General features: G+C 39.0%; 1 protein-coding gene across 2 annotated transcripts in view; it reads left to right on the forward strand.

The window, feature by feature from the left end:
• Positions 1-25,558, forward strand: part of LOC138964359 (synaptophysin-like) — a 164,919-nt gene extending 139,361 nt beyond the window's left edge. The window contains exons 3-7 of one of the 2 annotated variants that reach the window (XM_070336292.1): positions 7,009-7,127; positions 10,165-10,363; positions 11,732-11,944; positions 12,186-12,291; positions 22,135-25,558. In XM_070336292.1, the coding sequence (XP_070192393.1) occupies positions 7,009-7,127; positions 10,165-10,363; positions 11,732-11,944; positions 12,186-12,291; positions 22,135-22,166 (669 nt within the window). In that variant the 3' untranslated portion in view covers positions 22,167-25,558. Of the gene's footprint in view, positions 1-7,008; positions 7,128-10,164; positions 10,364-11,731; positions 11,945-12,185; positions 16,706-22,134 lie in introns of those variants that run through there. The other variant, XM_070336291.1, reaches the window with a different exon arrangement.

The following is a 25,558-nucleotide window of genomic DNA, read 5'->3' on the forward strand; positions in this document are numbered from 1 at the left end:
TTTCTACCTTCTGGATTGATGCAGTTTTAAAGGAAGAGTAACCACGCTAGCTTCTTCCACAGTAGTGCGCTTTCAGCTTTGGTATATATGTGTTGCAAATAGTGGTTTCAAACGATAATTACCGTACAACTTTAAGTGATATTTTACACTGTATTGAATTATGGCACAGAGCGATTTTGGCTGTAAAATATGTGTTGCAAACGTTGGTTTCAAACGATGGTAGAACAGTACAACTTTAAGTGATATTTTACACTGTGTTGAATTATGTTACTGTGCGATTTTAGCTTTGAAATATGTGTTGCAAACGGTGGTTTCAAACGATAGTTACAGTATTACTTTAAGTAATATTTTACACTGTATTGAATTATGATACACAATGTCAAATCTAATGCTGAATCGTTATAATGGTATGTTTTGTGCAGTATTGTTTTTTAACTTGTAAGGCACACAAACATTAACTAATCTCTCTCTCTCTCTCTCTCTGAACATTTTTGAATTCCTATTTGTGGAGGTCTCTCGAACTCTTGATTCCGGTTTTAATATGATAATAATAATAAATGAGCATTTATATAGCGCAACATCATAACTTTACAATTATGCTCTTTGCGCTTGACACATTTAAAATTAAAACACAGTTATACAAGCATTTACATCTACATTCATAGTCAACAACGCTTAATTAAAAGCATACACCATCAAACATACATTACAAAAGATTCTTCCACTAAGTAATAAAAACATGAATAAAATAGGTAGTAAAAAACAAGGAAATACCAGCTGAATACCCTTAATCAACAGAACATGTTATCAACAATGCTGAAAACAGTCCTAGATGTTTATATACATTATCACTAAAACAACAAATACACTACATGTAGCCTACTGATGGACTGAGAAAACAAAATCAGGGGTTGTATTTCTTGAAGAGGTGCGTTTTAAGTGCTCGTTTGAATGCTTGGGGTGACTGAGAGTGGCGGATGTGAAAGGGGAGAGAATTCCATTGTGTGGGTGCGCAGAAAGTAAAAGTGCGTTGTCCGTATGTTTTGGTTTTGGTGTGTGGAATGGTAAGGATGCGACAGTCAGAAGAGGCACGGAGTTGTCTTGCTGGAGAATAGACGGTGAGGAGTTCAGAGAAGTAAGCAGGAGACGAGCCAGAAAAGAAGTTAAAGCAGAGGGTGGACAGTTTGTAGTCAATGCGGGCTTGAATAGGTAACCAGTGCAGTGTGTGAAGAATTAAGTGGTGTTGCGTGATCTCGTTTTCGTGCTTTGAGAATGAGGCGTGCTGCCGAGTTTTGGACTTTTTGTAGTTTATGCAGGAGGTACAGAGGACAGCCAGAGAGAAGAGAGTTGCAGTAGTCAAGTTTAGAAAGAACAAAGGCACAGACAAGAGTGTTAGTTGTTTGAGAGGAGAGTGTGTGGCGAATGGTGCTGATCTTACGAAGCTCAAAATAAGCTGCTCTACAGACTAAAGATATATATATGTTTGTTGAGGGTCTTGTCAGATGAAAGGGTGAATCCAAGGTTTCTAGCTGATGGTTTTCCGGTGAATTATTCATTTGAAATCCGGTTTGCAGGCAGTTTACTCTTGGATTCCGGATGCTGCTATGTCAAGGCCATGGAAGAATGTTCCTTGATTTGCTCCTCATTCTGCTTGTTTGAGCTTAAATCTTGCTCTTGAATTGTTTGTGCGCGCTGAACAGGACAGGATCGTCCTAATTTAGTCCTCTTCTTCAGCCTGCTTAACCTTCGCCGGTGGTCGTGGGTCCGTGTGGACCCAGAAGGGTGTTGAATTGCAAATATCTCTTAAACTAGTTGGAATTTTTTAATGAGCTTTTAAGAATGCATCAGGCACCTAAAAAGCTCTTATGTCCTAAAGGTCATATTTAGACTACAAACATCGTGGGGCCGTGCGGACCCATGTTTCTCAAAGAAGGAAATGAGAAGCATGGAGCCGTGCCGGGCCCACGATGACTTCCGTGTGTAGTCGATAACCCGGACGGGCGAAGGTTAAACAAAATAAGCTTCCTGTTGATTTGTTTTCTTTTGCTTTTAAGGTAATCAGCACGTACTCGCTATAAATACACGGGGTGCTATAGTTTAATTACTGTTTTGTGTTTGTTAACTACCATGTCTTGTATTGGAAGTTGAAACGGGTCAGGCATGAGAAACAACGGTTCCTTTACAACCATCATATAATTGTAATTCATTCTCTTTTTAGAGCTCTTTTTTTTTTGTCAGGACGAACTGCAGTGTTCCAAGTTCAAAGAATATTCTGAAGAAAGGTATTTGATTCCAGTGGCAGTCATTGGTATTGTCAATGCTCGTCGGCTGCGTTTTATGTACTGAAACGTCGGTATTTCTAATACCATTAAATTTAGAACAGTGGTTTTTTTTCATGAGAGCCTGAAAGTTGACCTCATAGGGTCATCATTGTTCTGTGAGAGGGTGGAGCATTGGACATATTGGTGCAGTATCACTCGTTGGAGGAAAGCCATGGAAGCAACAGCTGCATGGGAAATGTTTCTTTCCCCTTAAACAAACTCACGAAACGGACGCGCGCAAACGCACATACACACACTCACATTTACTCTTACAGACAGACACACACACACACACACACACACACAGACATACACGCACACACACACACACACACACACACACACACACACACACACACACACACACATACACACACACAGAAAGAAGAAAAGAGAGAGAGAGAGAGGGGGGGGGGGGGAGCTTTGCACGAGATTTTTGGACCAGTTGCCTGTCTCATTGCTTTGAGGGCCCCAAAGGGTTTAAAATCGTGATCGTGATTGGCGTTTTTTGACCTTTCTGTGACCGTGATTGCCGAAATTTCCATTTCTGTGATCGTGATGGGACTTTGCTCGTGATCCGTGATGACAAAAAAATCAAGTCTCGTGATCGTGATCGTCATTTGTTTTCGTGATCGTGATGGGCATTATTGCAAAGCATTTTATTTTCAACGTACATTTTTCACAGCTGTATCACTCTATGATCCTCTTTTCGTCAAGGAGCCAATCCCGATTGAAGGGAAGCAACAACACATTCAGAAATATGATTTTGACAGCGATTGCTTCCCTTTAAGAGAACCAATCACACAAAAAAAGAGATCCAATCAGAAGGCGAATTGCAAAAGTCTGCCAAACTTCATCCAATGGAAGGGCTTCGTGCTAAAGTTTTGAGTGCATTCAGTCAAATTCGAATTCGAAGATCAAAAATGGCGTGCAGCGGTACTGTCATCGAACTTCTGTTATATTTTGTGGATTCAAGCCAGACCAAAGCATGCGGCGAGAATGCCTTCCTTGATGGAAAGGTCCGGCTACGGGTCCGTCTTTCCGAAGACGAAATGTCAAGGTATGTTGATCTATTCAGGGCCGGACTAGGTAAGTAATAGGGGGGGGGGGGAGGGGGGTTACAGATGGGGGTCCAGGGGGCAAAGCCCCTTGGTGGGGGTCCAGGGGGCGAAGCCCCCTTGGTGGGGGTTGCAAGGTGGCGAAGCCCCCTTGAAGCTAAACGTTTTTTGATGTTTCTGGAGGGAAAGGAAGCCTCTCCTTGAACGAAAAAGGTAAATTCGACAGCAAGCTGTATAGGCAATGAAGAAGAATTGAGATTGTAAGGACTCATACTTTTCATCACAAAAATCGTTGAAGAAAAATGTCTTTCGAAAGGGGGTGAGAGGTGCGATTTCTCCTCGGATTTCACTGATGATCCAGATGCAACCCCCCCCCCTCCCTCCCCCACAAAAATAAAGAAAAAAAAGTGTTTGGAAGTACATGCTTAAGCCAGGGGGGGGGGGGGGGGGGTTGCGCAACCCCTGAACAGTGATCGAGTCTGCGTGTAGCCGAAACCGAAACTAGAAATGTGTTTTTCATCCCAGCAACGTGGACACGCTTGGCATAGATTCTAATTGTCGCTTCTTTGCATTAAGCTTGGATTTATTTTAGCGCCTGTAAACTTATCAAAAATGGGTTAAATTCAGGAACTATGGCGGGGAGACGTGCCAGTTTGGGTCACTTGATCCTCATGTCAAAGTCGATCAAAGTCATGTTCGTTGGGGATTTTGTTATTATAGACTCTACCATCACACATACATGTACTTTAATTTCAATCCACCCAATAGTTTTTGAGAAAATGGGTTTAAAAGATTTAGCTCTGGAAATGTGAAATTGTGCAAGTATATATATTCATGTGTGTGAGTGAGGGTGTGGGAGTTGAATGTGTATGAGTGCAGGGGCGGATTACAGGGGTTCCGGAACCCCCACCCCCCACCCCCCCCCCCCCCCGGCTGTCAACAAAAAAATTAATACTAACTTTAAAAGAAATAATGAGTGGCTGCTGACACCAGTTGATCATGTTTAAAATCAAGGATAAGCCATAAATTATTCATAAACTTAGCTAAAACTCTTCAGCTTCTGGGGGTCTAAGCCCCCAACGTGGCTTTGCCCATGTACCCCACAAGGTCTACCCCTGGACCCAGGTTGTAACCCCCCACCCCCCCCCCCCCCCCCCTCTGGCTTAACTGCTCCGCCCCTGGAGTGTATATATTCCTGTGAGTGTCTGTATGAGAGAGAGAAAGCGAGAGAAAAAACAATGAAAACAACATTCTTGTTACTGATTACAAATCATGATATGTATTTCTATGTGTGCATGAAAGAGAATTCAAAAAAAATAATTAAAAAGTGCAACAGTTGTCACTTTGTGTTGAATAAACAATAGATCCAGAGGAGCGAATAACTGTGTGGTTGTGTTTACTTTGACACGTGCTTTCTGTACCTGCAACTTTTACCGTGACCGTGATTTGCCACTGGTGTTCGTGATCGTGAAAACAAAAATCAAGGTAACTGTGATCGTGAAAGCTAAAATTTCCCTTCCCGTGATCGTGATGATACCCCCCCTTTGGGGCCCTCGGCTTTCATTCGATGGAGACAACATGTCGATAGACGCTCATAGAAAAAAAGAAACTCTATATGCTTCACCTAACTTAATTTTCCTGATCTGGGCAAATGGTTTCTGTGTTGCTCCAGGGAACATTTCATCCCTCATTTGAAAGAACTGAGAGAGCGTTAACAGATTAACCTTCTGAGGGCACTTGCTAATTTGTTTTCTTTTCGGATTTGGAGGTTAGTGTGAAGTTATTGAATGCTCCTGTGTTGCATCGATAGAGTGATCCCAAGTCCACATGCCGACTTGTGTGAGTGTGTGTGAGTGTGAGTGTGTGTGTATGTGTGTGTGTGTGTGTGTGTGTGTGTGTATGTATGTGTGTGTGTGTCACGGTAAGCTTACGTGTGTGTGGGTGTGTAATTGCGTTCGTGCGTCATTATGTTGTTGCGTGTGCAGGCCTTGCAGGCCTTTTTTTTTATTTTTAGATGTCAGGCTACACAACTGCTTTAAACTCGCTTTGATCTCCTCTGTCCATCCTTCATTCTTGATCACTTGTGCAGATGTGACCTCACTACTGTGTAACCAAATCCCTTCTCAGAGGCTTTTAGAAGGAAAGAGGAATACTGTTGGTCGGGGAAGGCGGGAGATACAGAATGCATTCATCTTGGATAAATCTGTCTGAATAGCAACTTGATAATTCTGTTTATGTTTTCTCGTACTCTGTGAGATTGCCTTCAGCTCCAAGCGGGTGCAGCGTTTGAAATTGAAACGTTGTAGCAGGGTGTAAATTGAGTAAAGCAAACTGCTCCCCAGGTTCGGTTCTGTCTGTAATCCACTTGTGCCTTCCCATTCATTGCTCAGGGATTACCAGCAGCAGCAGTAAAAACAGGGAAGTGAGCTTATTCAGTATACGGTTTTCTTCCAGTGCACAGGGGAAATTCAAAGCATAAAAACTTTGATGACAACAGATAAAATAAGGAAAGGAAAAAGGAAATTGACGGGGAAAAAACCTACACAAACAAAAACGTTACTCAGTAGGCCAAATTAATCCCACTGATCATGACAGTTTTGGTGAGAACATTCGTGTTGCTTCATTTATTTGACATCCGTTTTCCTGCTTGTCGTTTGCTGAAGAATGAGGCGACATCTCTCTCTCTCTCTCTCTCTCTCTCTCTCTCTCTCTCTCTCTCTCTCTCTCTCTCTCTCTCTCTCTCTCTCTCTCTCTCTCTCTCTCTCTGCCTGCTCATCGCTCTGATTAGTCCCTCGTCAAGGCGAGAGCCAGATATAAAAAAAAGAAAAAAAAAGAAGATCACTGCTTAATCTGTTAGTGTTAACCTCAATAAATTAAGAATTGTCAGTGTCCGCCTGCCTATCTCCTCCTCTCCCTCTTCATCATACCCCCCAATCCCCACCCCTCCTTCTCCTTGTATGTGGTACAGTGTGGACTGAGTTATTAGGCTTTTGCACACCTTGTTTTTACTCTGAACACATCTGTATGCTTGCGGGCTACAGATTAGAAGCTGATTCCCAATATGTCTTGTTGGGGGCCAGTGAATCTGCTGGCTCAGTCCAAATTGTAAAAATGCATGAACATCCTATTCCCCAAGCTGGAAAGTTTTTCTCCTTCTCCATGTCTTTGCATCACAAAGCTGCATTGCCGCATTGATCCGCTCTGATCATTTGGAACCCTCAGCGTCCAGAAGAACGAAAACTTGAAATGGGGAATAGGGAAATATGCGAGAATTCTCTCTCCGTTTGGCTGTGTCTCTGTCTTTCTCTGTCTGTTTGTCTCTCAGTCTGTGTATCTCTCTCTCTCTCTCTCTCTCTCTCTCTCTCTCTCTCTCTCTCTCTCTCTCTCTCTCTCTCTCCTCTCTCTCTGTTCTGATTTTCTATTCTTTTTGCTTTTGACACTTTATGGGACAAGTCTTTGTTCATTTTTACTTTTGAACTTTGTTCTGCTTGGGTTGTTTCAAGTGTTATCGATCCTGACATATTGAACACTTTTTAATAATTTATATTATAAGTCTTTATATATGTTTGTATTTTAAGTCTTTATATATGTTTGTATTTTAAATTGCGTTGCTACTTGGTGTGTTTCAGGTGTTATCAATCTTCGCTTTTGCCACAACGACGTCCTTCACCTCTTCCTCGACTTTCAACGTCAAATGCAACGAAACCTATTCTGCTAGTATCACCTTTGAATATGGATATCCTTTTGAGTAAGTACGCCTCATCGTCTGCCCAAAACCACATGTTAGTGTTTGTATCCCTATCGAAACACTCACGCAGGTACATGCAGGTACATACATGCGAGAGAAACACACACACACACACACACACACATCATCGCATTTAGTCCCTCCCATCCACAAGCCCCTTGACAAAGCAGGGGTGGTGGGGGAACCTTGATGATCGTATCCAGTTATCTCAAGTGTTTTGCCCTATTATGATCATTATTCTAATACACTTCCACTTTCTGGGGGAAAATGCAGTCTAATTGTCGTTGAGATGTTTCAAGTGTCCTTGATATTTATTAACAAATGTTCTTATTGACATTGCCTCGCGAAAATTGAGAAGGAGAGGAGAAATTATCAGAGAGGAAAACATAGCTTCAAGATTGCCTGTGGGCTTATTGATTCAAGAGCGTCAAATAGCTTTTATTTTTCTCCAGATTTAATCACGGAAGAGAAAGTGACTGAAAAACAGGTCGGAAGGAGTTCCGGATTTTGCCAATTTTATTGGAGGATTTTTAGCGGCAGGAATAGAGAGCAGAACAAGCAAATCCCCCAGAATGTGTGAATTAATCAATAAAATGGAACAGGAGCTTGCCGGATTTTTGCAGATTCGAAGGCGTGTGGCATTGACGTTTAGATAATAAAACCGTGCCATCCCCCATGTGTTTGACAGCTAAGGGTTAAAGGGAAGAAAACATGAGTGGATATTGGCTGTTGTTTTTGCATGACTGAAGTCATTATTTGCTATAACAGATGTAAATCTTGCGCGTTTGAGCAATATTTGGAGATTGAATTCTTCTGAACGGGATGTTTTGACTTATTTTGAAGGCTCTTTCATGTATTCTCTCTCTCTCCCTCTCTCTCCCTCTCTCTCTCTCTCTCTCTCTCTTGTTTTTAATTTTCTTTTTTAATTAAGATGCCTTTGATGATATTTCTGTCCGGTAAAATAAAGTTGAGACCACAGTATGGCGACTGCATTTTTGTAATCAAATTACTTTTTTTTTTTTCGATCTGTTCGGTCAGCACATGTGTGTGTGTGTACTCTGACAATAATATTAAGGTAACAATTAAAGAAAATCGTTTTGTTTATACAAATAAGGTCCTATGTTGCTTGCTTTGCGGAGACCAGATCAACCCGTCTTTGTCCATGGGTTCCGACTAACATCAGAGGCCTAATTACTGGCTTCCGTGAAGACTGATCCGAGATTTAGTTTCGATCGTTTCAAATCGGCAGGTTGACTAAATGTTTTGATTTAGCTTGTTGATTTTTAGCTTGGTTGATATCATACCCCTCCCCTTTTCAGACTTCCGAAAGTCTGAGAAAATCAGGTCTTTAAAGCAGTCAGTTTTAAAATGGAGATAAATGTACAGAGGTTATGAACACAAAGTCTGAGAAACTCAAGTCTTTAAAGCAGTCAGTTTTAAAATGGAGGTAAATTTACAATGGTTAGGAACAGAAAGTCTGAGAAACTCAAGTCTTTAAAGCAGTCAGTTTTAAAATGGAGATAAATGTACAGAGGTTATGAACACAAAGTCTGAGAAACTCAAGTCTTTAAAGCAGTCAGTTTTAAAATGGAAGTAAATTTACAAAGGTTAGGAACAGAAAGTCTGAGAAACTCAAGTCTTTAAAGCAGTCAGTGTTAAAATGGAGATAAATGTACAGAGGTTATGAACAGAAAGTCTGAGAAACTCAAGTCTTTAAAGCAGTCAGTTTTAAAATGGAGATAAATGTACAGAGGTTATGAACACAAAGTCTGAGAAACTCAAGTCTTTAAAGCAGTCAGTTTTAAAATGGAGATAAATGTACAGAGGTTATGAACAGAAAGTCTGAGAAACTCAAGTCTTTAAAGCAGTCAGTTTTAAAATGGAGATAAATGTACAGAGGTTATGAACACAAAGTCTGAAAAAATCAAATCTTAAAAAGGAGGAAGTTTTCAAATGGAGGTAAATTTACAATGGTTAGGAACAGAGTCTTTGAAAATCAGATCTTAAAAAGGAGGAAGTTTTAAAATGGAGGTAAATTTACAATGGTTAGGAACAGAAAGTCTTTGAAAATCAGATCTTAAAAAGGAGGAAGTTTTAAAATGGAGTTAAATTTACAAAGGTTAGGAACAGAAAGTCTGAAAAAAACAGGGAGGGAGTCTTAAATTAGGGTTCCACTTTACCTTTGATTTGTTTTGATACATTAATAATAATAATAATAATAATAATAATAATAATACGGGTATTTATAGGGCGCAAATCCTAAAATAGTTCTAAGCGCCTTACAATCTTAAAATATAATCATCTTAATAACAGCAACAATACACAACGTAAGCGCCTTAAATCAATCTTAAATATAATAATCTTAATAACAGCAACAATACACATTTAAAAACAAATAAACTTTAAATAAATGCAACACAATCACGTACACAATACACAATTGAAATATTGGAATATAAAGCTTTTTGAGTCACTTGAGAAAAAGTGACTCTATGTAATCGGTCAGTGTTAGTCTGTCCGGCGGCCGGCCGTCCGTAGACACCACCTTAACGTTGGACTTTTCTCGGAAACTATCAAAGCGATCGGGCTCATATTTTGTTTAGTCGTGACCTCCAATGACCTCTACACTTTAACGATGGTTTCGTTGACCTTTGACCTTTTTCAAGGTCACAGGTCAGCGTCAAAGGAAAAATTAGACATTTTATATCTTTGACAAAGTTCATCGGATGTGATTGAAACTTTGTAGGATTATTCTTTACATCAAAGTATTTACATCTGTAGCCTTTTACGAACGTTATCAGAAAAACAAGGGAGATAACTAGCCTTTTCTGTTCGGCAACACACAACTTAACGTTGGGCTTTTCTCGGAAACTATAAAAGTGACCGGGCTCAAATTTTATGTGAACGTGACTCATTGTGTTGTGAATAGCAATTTCTTCCTGTCCATCTGATGCCTCATATAATATTCAGAACTGCGAAAGTGACTCGATCGAGCGTTTGCTCTTCTTGTTGTTATATAGCCTGGACTTGTTTTCAGCCTGGAGAGTGTGTGCGTCAAGTCGCCTGCGTGTAACAAAACCAACCCTCAGGATGTGTGCCTGCTGGCAGGAGCACAGTCGTCTTCCCAGTTCTACGTCTTCGTGGGCGTCATCGTCATGCTCTACTGCATGGCCGCCCTCGTCCTCTACATCTTCTTCGACGAACTCTACCGCAAGAACAACCGCATCATCGTGGGGGTAAGCACACATGGGAATCTTGCCGACTTCTCATTGCTCTAATACACATTCCCCTTTCTGGGAGCAAATGCCGTCTAATTGTCGGATTTCTTGGCTAAAAATCAGACTGTTTTATGAGCTCAAGGGTTTGTGGTTATGGCGACCGCGTAGTTTTTGAGATCCAGGCCCATCATTTCTGTGCAGCGCTTTGAGCAGGGTTTAACCCTGATTATCCCATGACCTGCCTCTTTGGCAATGTCTCTGTTAGCTGTAGAGGGGATTATTCTGGATAATCCATCACAACCATATGAATTATCCATCACAACCGAGTCTCGATCTCACCTGTCATTGTCTTTGATCTCAGAGTACAATTGAATAATTTAGAGGTCATCTGCATATTTATCGTTAACTCGGGGACTACTTTTTTGCAGCAAAACGATTGAGATATTCTGCGGTATAAAAGTCGAACTGACGTTTGGCTAACGATCTACAAACAATATCATTGAAGAAATAAAGAAAACAACAAAGAATGTACATAATCTGTTTGGGTGAATAGAGCTGAGTGAAGATTATTGATGGCCGCAGGAGCGGACATCTATTGCAATGCGTTCGGAGAGGTGACATGAGTCGTTTGTTACCGTTCTCACGAGATTTGTTATCTGTGCTGTTCCGGAAATGAGCTGCGCTTTTTTAGAATTCAAACAGTATCAAGTCACTGTTGTCCCAATTGCGCTGTTTCAGAAATGAGCTGCACCTCGTCTGTCTGTTTATAGCAACACACACTGTCTGTCACGTACACTCCATGCAACTCTCTCCGTCTCTCCCTCGCTCTGCCTTCGTGTCTGTGTGTGTATCTGTCTCTCTCTCAATCTTTTTCTCTTTCTCGAGATCTCATGCGCTCTCTTATCCTTAGCGGATTATGACTTTATTCAGTTATTCTGCAGAAAAACAGAAATGCTGGAGAAAAACTGTTTGTTTCTGCAGCATTTCTGCATAATGTCATCTTTCGCGAGAGCAACGTTTTTTTCTGCAGTAAAACAGTTTTACTGCAGTAAAATTGAAATCAAGAATGCTGCAGTAAAACGGTGCTGTTGTTTTACTGCAGAAAACCTGTTTACACTTTTTCTGCAGCATATTGTACGTCGGAATAATGGGATAAAAAGCTTACACACCTCGTCCTGAATATCGTGCATATTTTCCCTCGAGTCGATTTACAGGTATTACCTCGCCAGAGGCTCGGTAATACCTGAAAATCGACCCTAGGGAAAATACGCACGATATTCAAAACTTGGAGTGTGTAACCTATATATACGTACACGCGCTTTATAAATATTATGCATTATTATTGTTATTATTATTAATATACATCGCACTTTTCTTGTGTTCCAGGACTTTGTGGTGTCAATTGTCCTGACACTGCTGTGGCTGATCTCAGCCTCTGCCTGGGCGTCAGGCCTGTCTGACGTGAAGGAGTACACCGACCCCGCGGAGGGCGGGTTCTTTGACAACGGAAGCTTCTTCCCAGAATGCAAAGACGCTAGCAAAACCGGGTCCTGCACAGTCGTCAACGTCGGCAACTATGGCAGCCTAAATGCGTCTGTGGTGAGTATGGCAGACAGGATTAAAGATTAAATGACCCATGTGAAATGTTAATGTCACAGTGGGGTCAAGTTTGGATACCGAAAAGTAGTAGTATCATTTTCTCAGAAGTTTAGTATGAAGGTAGATCTTTGAAACTTCCCGCATTTTTTAGGTTTGCATGGTGACCTGCAGACATCATGACAAAAGGCTGGTTGACCCTTGTGAAATATCAATTTACACATGTGAGCCTGACTGTGTGCAGATCTTTGGTTTCCTGAACATGATGGTGTGGGTGGGCAACCTGTGGTTCCTCTACAAGGAGACGCCCTGGTTCAAGGTGCAATCCAAACCGCCAGCAGGCACACCAGGTATTCCCTCTGACCTTGACCTTGACCCTCAGAAAGTCTGAGAACTGTCCTTCACCCTTCAGACTCAAGTGTGACCAACTTGAACTTTGCTCTCTTCCTTTTGCGTTGTTTTTATTCTTTCGCTGATGCGTTGTTCGCCCATGTATCGATCATCAGTATGTTTATAGAAATTGCTTTTCTTATCAGTCAGGCCAATTAATGCAAGAGGCAATTTTGTTTCAGTTTCTTTTAGTTTCACAGAAAGTTTCTTTTTGCAGATTTAGCTTGGACGCATTTGTTTGTGCGTAAATTACTCTTGCTTAAACTGAGCAAACTGTTAACAGCTAGCAAGTTGAGAGCAACCTTGGAATATTATAACATGCAAACCTGTGTGCCGTGCTTGCGCTGCATTTTGTGTGTGCTTGCGCTGCATTTTGTGTGAGTTTGAACTCATTAACCTTGCTCTAGCCTCATCATATGCAGTATTCTGCTCTGGTACTTTGAATGAAACTTTTATGTATGTATGTATGCTTAATTTTGACCTTGGAGATAGGTCACACTGGATATAACCTTGACCTTTTGAACGAATTTGTGAATTCAACTGGAGAGCCGCATCTTTCATGCACCTGTTCCAAACCACCCTCCTGCTGTGTGCATTGCAGATTGGCGAAAATTATGCCTTGCTTGGATTTGATTAACATGTTAAACTTTGTCTTCATTAAAAACTGCTTTCAGCGGATGCATTGGAACTCATGTGCAGGTGTACTTTATTGCATTATCATCGTGTGACCAAGGTTTCCCATTTTCCCAATTGCTCTTGAAAACGTAAAGGGGTTAAACAAACACCGACACTGCACAAACACACACACACACACACACACACACACACACACGCGCGCGCGCACGGGTTTACAAACATGACTTTCAAATTCTGCAGTTTGGTAGCATGTGTCTCAATATATGTGTGCATTAGGAACAAAACTCTTGCAGCTTAGAGATTACTGCATACAAAAACCACCTCATACAAATTAAAATCGCTAAGCACTTGAATTCATGAACCAAATGGGCAAACATCAGCAGCCAGTTTGGCTAAACCGCTTTAGTCTGCTGCGCAAACAGCAAGGGGCAATTTTGCTAAAGCGCTTGCTTTTGTGGTGCCGACCATGCAGAGAAATTCGCACACAAAGCTCAAAATCACAAGAATGGAAATCCCTTGTTGTGGAGAGAGATCAACTCAGCACATCTGTTAAATTCTGCCATGCCAAAAAGCAGTGAAGTCTACCAACAGACCTGGCTTGAATGAGATGTGTGGCCTCTCTTTGCAAAGGATTTAACTGTCAAGGAGCAGACCACTGATTTGGTTTTCAGTGTACATTATGGACGACACTGAGCGACAATGAGCAGTTTGTAGTGGAAGTCTTGGCCTGTACAGAAGAGTTCATTGATCTAAAAGAAAAATGCCAATAAAATCCCTACTGATCCCCAGTTTTTGCGGTCGGGAACGCAGAAGAAGAAGAAGAAGAAGAATTTCTGCTGGCGAGTCAAATCCCATTCATGTTATCTTCAATTAGTTGTCCCCATTTTTACCCTGAGAGAACCGAAGTAAAGGATGACCTGAAACGTGCTGAGCACTTGAGATCGCAAGGAGAGTATATAAGACATAAATCTGTATTTAAGACATAAATCTGTATATAATGCACCTAGTTGTGTGTAGTAAGCTTCTTTTTTTTTCAAGAATATATGGATAGGGATCAGTTTGTGGGACTTGGTGTCAGAAGATAAGCAGCAATATTATAACCCCAGCATCCTTTGTAAATGTGGCAGAGGCAAAATATGATTCATGGCCCTCATTCATGTATTGATCACACATCTTTCAGGTTTTATGGATAGCTCTAACATTTTCATCGATCCCTTGATTACCTATGATCGCGGTGTCTGCCGAAATCTCTGGACATACTGTGCTGTTGTAGGATTTGAGTTACAGTTCTTGTACAAATTGTGTACAAAAACTAGTGTCAGTCAGAAGCTGGTAGAATGAGAGTGGGAATTTGTCTGCTGAGGTTGTTTGTGCGTGTCTCTTTGTTCTCATGGTGAATTTGATACTGTAGTTGTTTTCGTGATAATTTGGTGTTATGCGCTCTCTCTCTCTCTCTCTCTCTCTCTCTCTCTCTCTCTCTCTCTCTCTCTCTCTCTCTCTCTCGCTCTCCTTTACAAGTTCATAATTTTACATCACATGAAAACCTGCAAATGTGTGAATGAGTGAGTGTATGTTTAATGTATGTATTACTTTGCGTGTTTAGAATCTGTTTGTATATATTAAAATACATTTTTTATAATCGTTCACCTCTTGGTTATTCAGGTTCTGGTATACGCTTTAATTATGATCTTGTAATTGCCAGTGATTAAAGTACACTAATGCAGATCACCTCTTCGCCATCGAGAAGTGTCGATTTTTGTGCGTGTACGTCAACCTGCAAATGCGCTAATGCTGAACTTTTAACAATTCCTTGACATGATGGTTTTTGTTCTTTTAGTTACTGTTTTGTTGTTACATTGTGATGAAAGAATGAAGGCATTCATAACACATGAAGATGCCATTTATTGCCTTATATAATTAAGAATGCTGGGTGCTAATAGAAGAAGACATTATGGTTAATTAATTTAGATCACAAAAGAAATTGTGTTTTCTAATTGTACTAAGTCCTTAAGTACAAGCAATAACAAAATAAGGGGTTTTATGCATTAAATGTGATGCTGGGAAGAGTAAATTCATGCTGCTTTTCATCAGTATGAAGTTTGCACCGGCGAAAATGTGCACATTTGACGCTGATCCTTTAAATGTAAATGAACTTGCTCAACAAAGAAGACAAGGTCTTAATGTATATTTTTCGTCGTCCAGATCGAGCCGTCGTTTACCTAGTACTAGTAAAGAATGCAATGGACAAGACTACAATTTTACCGGTCATTCTACTGTAACAAAGTTGAAACTTAACCCCATTGAACAAGGTCAGAAACAATAAATTTAACGAAAGAACAAAATCCCTTTTATGCGTTTAAGGTCTGATAGAAACAAAAGGACCCGGGCACTCTAAAGTAAGTGAGAGTTGAGCAGAACCAGTCTCTTGGCACCTGAGAGAATTCAATAAAGTAGTGAAACGAACGAACATACTACATACATTGTACTTATGTTTCTTTGTTTCTATCTTTTTTTTTTTAAACACTAGACAAACATTTTAATTGCCTTGTTGGAGAGAAAGCATGGTAGAGGCATTGCAGAAATCTGGTGTGCGCTCCATACTGTGAGTTGTCAGTCTATGCCGCAAGCTAAAAATTAAGTTTCACATTTTTTAAAAAGTGAGAAAAAGAAAATGTTTTAAAACTCAATGCTTCTTTTCTTTGTAATGCATTTACGTCGAGAGGTTGAATATTGTGCCGGGTGTATAATCTTTCCTCACACACGTCGCATTGGCCCAATAGATCCATTGCACACAAGAAAAAAATAGCCTGTACTTTTGTTAACCACCATTCGTAGCCTGTCTTTATCTGGAGTGTTAAAAGAAATTGTGAAAGTCCATTTCTGTCATTATTTTTCAAACAGGTTGTTAGTGGGTATGAAAAGCATATCTCTTGCATCACTAACTTGACATTTTTGAAGACATCAAAACACCCCATTTCTATCAGAATGTCATGTATATATATTTGACTTGAAATCGTTTGAACATGCAACATAGACCTGCTGATTATTTCAATTCATCTGGACAATCTTCTTTTAAAAATATAACGTTCAAAGTGGGTAAGGTTTCGTGCAGTGAGATTTCATGCAAGAAGTGGAAAATGACCCGCACTGATTCAGCACTTTTATCAAAATGTTTTTATGTCTTAACTGTTGTCGTAATTAAACTCCCCGACGTGATGAACTTAATAGGATAGTCTCCAAGTCCTGTTTGTAAGATGTTTGTTTACAGTTATCATGGTTTATTTGCTCAATGGTTTTAGTAGATTCTGCGATTGGATTTATCATTTATGCATGGATCAGCGTAATTTTGCTATTTCTGTCCATCTAAAACAATCAGATAAATAATCCATTTATGTCCAAATTACAGGGGTGCCTAGTAAGATTTTTCTGTTTATAACCAAGCCCCAGCCCTTATAAAAGTCTCTTACAGTCAGTATCCGTAGCTACGCAGTTTCCTTGTACTGTGTGTGTGTGTGTGTGTGTGTGTGTGTGTGTGTGTGTGTGTGAACGATTTTGGTGGCGTTAACAGGTTAACAATTCTTTATTTACCAGTCACGCATACTAGCTGTCTTCATCGTGTGATTGGTTACATAAACCATTTTGTTAATATGATTGGAGTGTGTGTAGTGCAGATGCATCTGTTTGAGCTAATGATTTGCTTCACCTGTTCTGTAATAAACATTCCTATCTTCAAAAAAATTAACGAGTTTGTGTCATTTCATCTCGTTTCTTTTGAATGCATTCTTTATTTCTTTCAAATTTAAACTGGGGGTGACACTGCTACCTGAATTTTAACCTAAATTGATTTGTTTTGAATTGACATTTTCATGCAGTACGCACATGCACACGCAGTCATACTTTTTTTCACACACACACACACACACACACACACACACACACACACACACACACACACACACACACACACAGAGAAGCGTTTAGTACATGAATCCAACTGACAATCGTTTACATGTAAGTATGCCATATTCACTACTTCCACAGGCATGCTGCTTTCCTGTCCTCACAATTACCGTGAAAAATATTAATGTGTATTTTAACTGCATGATCCTTTCACAGCTGGTCCGGCCATTGTGCATGTGCTGTAGTTGTCGTCAATGTTCGCCTTTTATTGTTAACCACTTATGAAACCGATGTAATATAATTGCTTGTGCTGACTTTTACTGTTACTTTCACAATTGTGAAAGAATTATACATAATGATTAGAAGAACAAAGAAAGAAGCAAGGAAAGAGAACAATTTACTAGGGGCACCTCAGTTTCCTGAACATTCTCAGCTTATTTTTGCCCCCTCCCCCCACCCCCAATATGCATGCTAACTTAAAACACTTGCAATTAAGAATTCATTGGTTATATACCTCCTTTTATTATTGTTCATCAAGTTAACAATTATAGCTTATTTTGTATCTATAGTTTTAATGCGTACACAGTTCTTATATAGATTTTCGTTTTGAATTTAGTTGTAAATAATCTGCTAGTAATGCTGATATATTGTTTGTATTTAGCAATGTGACACTATAGTTAATAGTCGTATGTTACATGCACTGATTTGTGTCTGCTCCTGCACATTTTACTGATTGTTGCTTGCAGCGTTGCAAAACAATTTCCATATTTTTCAGCAGCAATATCTTGTTTCAGAATTTAAATAATTCTTCATCTTTTATTTTATTTTCCTTATTCTTTTTTTTTTTTCCTATTCTTTAACGTTATATTTACAATGACATCTTGGAAGATTACTTGTCATTTATTTGTTTGTATTTCTCACTGAATCGTGTTATGCGTGTGTGTCACTTTCATGACGATATTCCTGTACCCTGCATTCATTGTTTTTGTTTGTGCTTTAATTTGTCTCATTATTTGGATCATATTCTGCGCTCAACTGACGTCATGAACCCGTACCTAACTCCGCTTTATTGTGTGCAGATAATTTCTTCGCCTTAATTTTGTCTAAAATATTTGTCATACAGTGGAATCCCTCTTTTATACGACACCCGATTTAATACATCTCCCTTTCAGACCCTGGTGCAGGGCGGGGATGTAGCTCAGTCGGTAGCGCGCTGGATTTGTATCCAGTTGGCCGCTGTCAGCGTGAGTTCGTCCCCACGTTCGGCGAGAGATTTATTTCTCAGAGTCAACTTTGTGTGCAGACTCTCCTCTGCTGGGTATTTTCGTGTTTCTATAACCCACCGAACTCCGACATGGATTACAGGATCTTTTTCGTGCGCACTTGGTCTTGTGCTTGCGTGTACACACGGGAGTGTTCGGACACCGAGGAGAGTCTGCACACAAAGTTGACTCTGAGAAATAAATCTCTCGCCGAAACGTGGGGACGAACTCACGCTGACAGCGGCCAACTGGATACAAATCCAGCGCGCTACCGTCTGAGCTATACATCCCCGCCCTCCAACAGACAGTAAATCCTAGGCTCATTTTGTTGTAATTCTCACATCAATGTTTTATATGTTCTGCAATTCTCACAATAGTTTTGTAATACTAATAGTGCACTTCCTCACACTAAATAGTTTGCACAGCACCTTCAACATTGTCTATATGCTTGTTCATTTGGTGTAATTTCCACTTAACAATCGTGTGCATTGTTGTTGTTGTTTGTTAACAAATGTAGCTTTTTATAATGTACTAAACTAACATTCAGGGGTGCTTAAGTTAATGTTTTAAGAGCATTTAAATGTTCAGATGTGAAAAAGAGGATGTTTTGCAAATGTTCAGGGTGAACAGTTCAGAAAGCAAAGGGATAAACTTCTGAAATAGCAAAACGTATAATAATTTATATCTGAGGTTGTTAAATAACTGCATATTTGTAGGATGAATATATGTCAACAAACATATAAGAAAACAAGGTTGTAGAGGCTTTTTGACATTGCTGTAGATCGATTCCGAAGCTCAGATTACAACAACAACAACAACAAAATGGTTGTTTTTTTAAACTTGAAAAATGGAAAAGAAAAAGTTAAATTTGGGTCGTTGATCTGATACACTATCAGTATTTTAACATTGCTTTAAGAAAATCATTCAGAGAGTCCCTGACAGTTTTTGAGTGAAGCAGATGGTCACCGAAATAAGTTTTTCGCCCGTAGAAAACTTACTATATGTATTATCTAGAACAGGGGAAACACTGGAACCTTTTTGGAGCATCTTTGCTTCCTGCCATTAGAAGCTGTTCAGAAATAGACCAGAATACACCAGGGGAAAAAAGCGTTTCTAATTTTCTCTGCTGCTTGCAGTATTCACAAAACCTGTTCCAGTCTAAAATCCGGTAGGTATAGGTTTATCAAAGACATGTGTAAAGTCAACGTTTTTTGGGAGAACACATCCAGAAGATTGAAAAGGAAAACTTTCAATGCAGTCACATACTTTGAAGTGAGGGTTATAGTGTGAGAGGGGATGGAAACAGGAAAGCGAAGTAGGAGGGGAGGAGGGGATGTAATGTTGTGGGGAAAAAAGGGACTGCGAGTTGGAAAGGGGATAATCGAAGAACAAAAAAAAGGAAGAAGGAAAGAAACAACGATAGAGGAAAAAATAAGTAGAAGGAGACAGAAAGGAGCAAAGACAAGAAAGGAGCAAAGTAAACTCCGCGTGTGTGTAACATGTGTGTGTGTGGGGGGGTCTGTCATGTGACATTGAATTACCGGAGTTTGATACCAATATGGGTCTCAGCCGTTTTAGGCTGGAGCGGCCAATCAGAATCGAACTGCTCACGGAACAAAACCTTCCAGATAACAGCTATCCATAACAATAACCAGCAGCTAAAAACAGCAGTGGAGAAAAATTGCACAGGAAACGATCGATGGACCTATTACATCGAAGAAATAGATCTATAGGGGAGAATGGAAGACGGGGGGAGAAAAAACATGGAAGAAGGCCATTAAAGAAGAAATAGTGGGTAAACCTCGGAATGATTCTCTTGTCATCTTTTCTTTCTTTGTTTGGGAAACAACAGAGAATAGCGAGTGAAGAAATTCGAAGGAAAAGATGTGAACCAGTTAAATAGAAAAAGTGGAAGAGCCATATGGGACAAAATACAAAACCTCACATTTCTGTTATCGGCAGTAACAAAGTGGAGGGAAAGCTTTGAACCGGTCACATAGAAGAAGTAGAAAATCTGTATGGAAAATATAAAATAATCGGTAGAGACAAATTAAATAGAAATATAATGGACTAATTACAAAGAAAAGACGGATGATATAAAGGAGGGGGGGGTATAGAATTAAATCAGTGAACACAAATTGAAGGGAAAACTTAAAACTGAATCTATAGGGAGAAAAATATAGGAGTAACCAGTGAAGACGAAAGCTATGGACCAATTAGATAGGAAGATCTATAGGAAAAAGATTACAGATTCATTAAATCAGTTGACACAAATTGAATAGAACGTCACTATAAAGACCTATTACATGTACACGGAAGATCTATTGGTAAAAAATAAAGATTTATCTGTTGATATATAACTGATTGAAAGTTATGGACCAATTCTAGATAGAAACAATGAATAATCAGTGGATACACATTTGATGGAAAGTAATGGACCAATTAGATGGAAACAATGGAAGATCTACAGGATAAATGTAGAATAATCAATTGCAACAAATTGAAAGGAAGGCTGTATATTATATATGGACCAATTACATGAAAGACAAAAAAGATCTGTTGGGGAAAAAAGTAAACTACCTGGACTCTTGTGGCTTTTTATTTTTATTTTTTTTAAATAGGGGAGTCTGATTTATCACCGTCTGCCACGCATTCCAAGGTTGTAAATGTAGTTTATTAAGGGTGCTTTGTATCAGACGAAAACCATTTTGTAATTAACTCACCTAGTTTAGCATCATGTAGGTCAATGCTGTTTATGGACTCTTTGTATTAAAGCGTATACGTAAAATGTCTTACCCCCAGAGGTAACAAACCAGGCAGTTCTGCAAGGTTAATGATGCCCATTGTTCTCTGAATTTGTAATACATGCTTAGAAACAGGGTTATCGGAAAACCTTCATATAAAGAAAAATGGTGGAGAAAAGATTGCCTCTGGTAGCTACGCATGAGTTATTGACTCAGTAGGTATATCTCTTCATTATTTTACAGTGGAAATGGGCGTAGTTGTTAGAACTGATAATAGGAAATTGCAAGAATGCAAGAGAAAAAAAAACCACGAAAAAATGCAACACAAGAGACAGATGAGAAAAAGGGAAGGGTTGTGGAGAAAGGGACAGATAATTCATGCAGCCATTGTGTGTTTTTTCACCCCCCCCCGGTATAGGGGTGTGTATAGGATTCGGTCCATGTGTTTGTTTGTTTGTTTGTGTTCGCATATAGATCTCAAGAATGAACGGACCGATCGTCACCAAACTTGGTGAACAGGTTCTATACATTCCTGAGACGGTCCTTACAAAAATTGGGACCAGTCAAACACGGTTAGGGAGTTATTGGTGGATTAAAATTATACAAGGACTTATAGAGGGACATCTGAATGGTCAAAGGGAAATAACCATTCTCACTCAGTCACTGCCACCAACTGAGAAGGTTATTTCCCTTTGACGGGGGTGTTTTTCCTACCTCGGAGGAATTTCTTGTTTCTCTTAGTCTGTTATCAATTTTACCAAGACAGGATTTTTAAAAAAGTCGTGTGCATTTTTCTTTTGATTGAAAACACATCCACATCACATCCTCCTTACTCTCAACAACTTCTTTCTTCCCTTCCTTTCAAACCTTCTACATTTTTACTGTGATATACCTAAACGGGACTATTTTTTTTACACCGAGACGACCATGTGAACTCTAGATCGAGAAAAGAATAAGACTTGAATCGATCCCACTTAGCCCAATAGATTAAAGGGACGTTAAAAACTAACAACCAACCAACCAACCAACCATATCTAACCCTTCCTTTCATGTTCATGAGTAGCACTTTCGTTTGTGACATCACGTACGTGGCACTTTTCAAAAATAATCGTAATTAAGACTCTGCTTTTATGAAAGTCAGTTTTCACATAAATGTTGTTTAGTTTATCTTCAAATTAATTGTTGTCATAAGCTCACTTTTTTTTCCCCCGTATTTGTTGTTCTCTCACCCTTTGCTGTTGTGTTTTTGTTCCTGTCACAGGCGAGTCCACAGGAGCTGCCAATGTGTACTAAGATCTCACGCACTCGACTACGTTCATCCCGTTCCTCTCTTCCTTCCTTGGTCAGATGTCAGTGCGTCAACTGTGTCTTCCACGCACTTTGTGATCATTCACTATTTCGTTGCTTCAAGACTGTTGTTGGCTGTATGTGATTATTGTTCTGTTACGAGTACATTCCTTCTTGTGTTAGAGATCGATGTTCGCCACCACAAAATGTAATCTGTTCAGGCTTTTACACGGGATAAGAGCATCGATCCTTTAACTTGTACACATACCAATGCCAAATATCAACAACCTGACTGCTACCTGCACAGTGGGCAATTTGTTGTTGAATTAATTTATTTGATAAATGACACCCGAGTCAATCTGTTCGAATTATTCAACCCCCCCCCCCCCCCCCCCCAAATAAATCCAACTGTGTACAGAAAGCACCCCCAGTATTGCTTGCTTGGTGTGTGTCTAAGCGAAAGCATGTTTCATGTGAAATCCTGAACAGAATTTGTGGTAATACCACTGGCATTGAACATGATCATAAACGCATAAAGGATGGTATCTTTCAACTTGCTGTGAAGGAGTGTTGTACTGTGGTTGGTTATAATGCTCTCAGTAAAATAAAGCAATGTTGTGTGTAATGCTCTTATTATCTGTCGGAAGATATACACAGGGGAGGAACTCGGAATTGGATTGAATTTACAAAAACCAAACAAGCTTTGCAGCTATGTATAACATCAGTTTGTAGTCTTCGCTCAGAATTTTGAGATGACATGAAAGTCATAAAGTCTTGGGTTTTTTTTGTAAAGAAAGGTTAAACAGGACTTGTCCAAAAAGTTGAGAAAAGCTAGAATTTGCTCACGAGGGCTGTTTACGAGACCCAAAATACAAACTGAAATAGTGTGTATGTTGTTTATACTCTGAGTACATATAACTGGAAAGGTTAGAGGATTTCATATTAAAAACCAATAACCTTTTTGTTTTGCCCCTTCAAAGTAGTCCTTTTTTTCTTTGTTCAGCGAGAGTATATGTGTAAATGACGTACTCGTCTGTCTTTCGTTGACAGGTATAGGAAAATCCCTGTGTTGCAAGAAAGTCCTTTATATTGGTAGCCTGTGTTTACTCAGTCATGTTCATCGAAGTGTAGACTCGGACAGCAGACAGTTAAAGTTCAGTACCACTACCAGTCCTTTTTTATGAGATTGAACAGCAGTGTTATTTCATGTACTATTGATAAATTGTGGCATGAAACAAATAGCATTTTGGTTCATCCTCTGTTTTGATAATGATCGAATCCCAAGAAGAAGTTGCAGTGGCTTCCGTATTTGTTTTGTTTTTTTGCATAATAGTATTGAATGATATCTCAATGAATTCCTTGTCATGATGAACAGTTAAGACAGTGAATGACAAGAAGAAAAAAGTCTGTAAAATTCAACCAGCAAGAAAAACAAAAACAAAACAGGTTCCATCGAAGTTCAGCAATTTGATAACAATAACTCGGACTGTTTGTCTTGTGTTTTGTGTTCGCTAAAAGTACTCATTTCCATTTGATGTAAATTTTAAGTTCTACACTCTTCATAAATGCTAATTTTTCTGTGTTTTGTTCTTTTCTTTCCTTCCTTATAACTGGGTAAATTCAAATACCCAAAGTGTGGGATTTTGAATGTGTGTGCACATGACTGTTTGAAGCAGTTAGTATTTATCAACTGCCAACCAGTTGATCGTTTTGCTTTTGTTGTTGGTTTTGTTGAGTTTTAAACCACTTTTACATTGATTCCATTTTGTGTTTGCTTTATTGAGTTAATGTGTGGTTCATGACCCGTCTGTTAGCTCTTTTGTTTTAGAGTAGAAGTTCTTGCGTAAATAGTGGTGTAATTATTCGCTCTTTTTCTCATTTGTGTACAGGTATGTAACACTGTTTTACTTTTACTACGAAGCACACAAGTTTTGTTCATTTATGAATTTGTAGAAATGTCATTGCCCTCTTTAAGTTACATAATAACAAACGCAAAGTACTCCACACACACACACACACACAAAATAATGTGTTAACTGTTATTGTCATTAAAGATATTTTCTTTACAGTTGGTTTTGGTTTTTATTTCTTTGACGTTGCATGTAGCAGTTAATTGTAGCTTAAAACTTTAAACAACACTTTTTTCTGTTTTCTTTTCTTTATTCCTTGGGTAAACATTAATATGAATTAGCTGTCTCAGTCAGCTAGAAGTTTAATAATAATAATAATAAAGTGTATTTATATTGCGCCTATCCCTTACAAAAAACAAAAATATTTGGCTTGAAGTTTACATTTCAATTTAGTTCATCGCATACCTGACGTTTGAGAATATGGACATGAATTTTTTTTTTTTTCAAGTGCATCATATTGTTTTGGATACAATGGCATGTATGGTTCATCTCCTAGCTTAATAGCCTCTCCCCCTCCCCCTATACTTCTGGTAACAACACTTACATAAACCACCCATCCCACCCTGAAGTGGTATCTAATCAAAATACATTTTAAATCTCAATTTACAAGGTGCTGAAAATACAGCATCTAATAACATCTGGGTTTGATGTTATTAGAAGATTTTGTTATTAGCTTTTTTGTGCAAGAAAACCTTTAGACATTTTGATTTTTTGTTTTCTTTTTTCTCAGTTTAAAATAACATCAACCGGGATTATAGTTTTATCACGTGCTTGGCTATTACCTGATTGTCATCATCTGTATTTGACTTATCTTTCATTCAGCAGGATAATCTCACCTCAAAGATATTAAAAAAGACAAAACAAAACAAACACAAAAACGGAACAAACAAAAGGTAATTTTAATCATATCCAGTCTTTTTAATTGTCGCTATACTGTACATGATATTATGAGTATGTATGCGTGTACCACAACACATGCAAAGAAAAATATAAAGGTATAAGGTAAATAAAGCTGGAATGGTTGGGACCCGGAATTATCGTTATAACAAATTAAAATCTTCTTCCTTTGTCCCATTTAATTGTTACCCCTTTCATATTCATTTAACTGAACTTCTTTTCTTATTTTAAAATGATTTCAAGCATCATGAGTCTTTGGGAATTGGAAGTTTTCATGTGTTACAGTTTGTTTTCATGCAAAAATCCATGGCATGCTAGCATAATGATATACAAGGCAGAGTGAGTGCAAGTGATGTTAATTAATTATGAATGATTGATCATAAAAAGTTGCTTAACTCAATGATTGACATATGTACTTTCTGACTATTATAGCAATGGCAAGAAAGAACTGCAGAAAATATTGGCAAGAATTTTTGTGACAAACTGCAGAAAATACTGGCAAGAATTTTTGTGACGAACTATGGTGCATTCACAATTGTTTCCTTTGATAAGGCATAAAATTCAAAATGCTTCAACTTACAATTTCTTGGA

Source organism: Littorina saxatilis, linkage group LG4 (assembly GCF_037325665.1).
Source record: "Littorina saxatilis isolate snail1 linkage group LG4, US_GU_Lsax_2.0, whole genome shotgun sequence".
Classification (NCBI taxonomy): Eukaryota; Metazoa; Mollusca; class Gastropoda; order Littorinimorpha; family Littorinidae; genus Littorina; species Littorina saxatilis.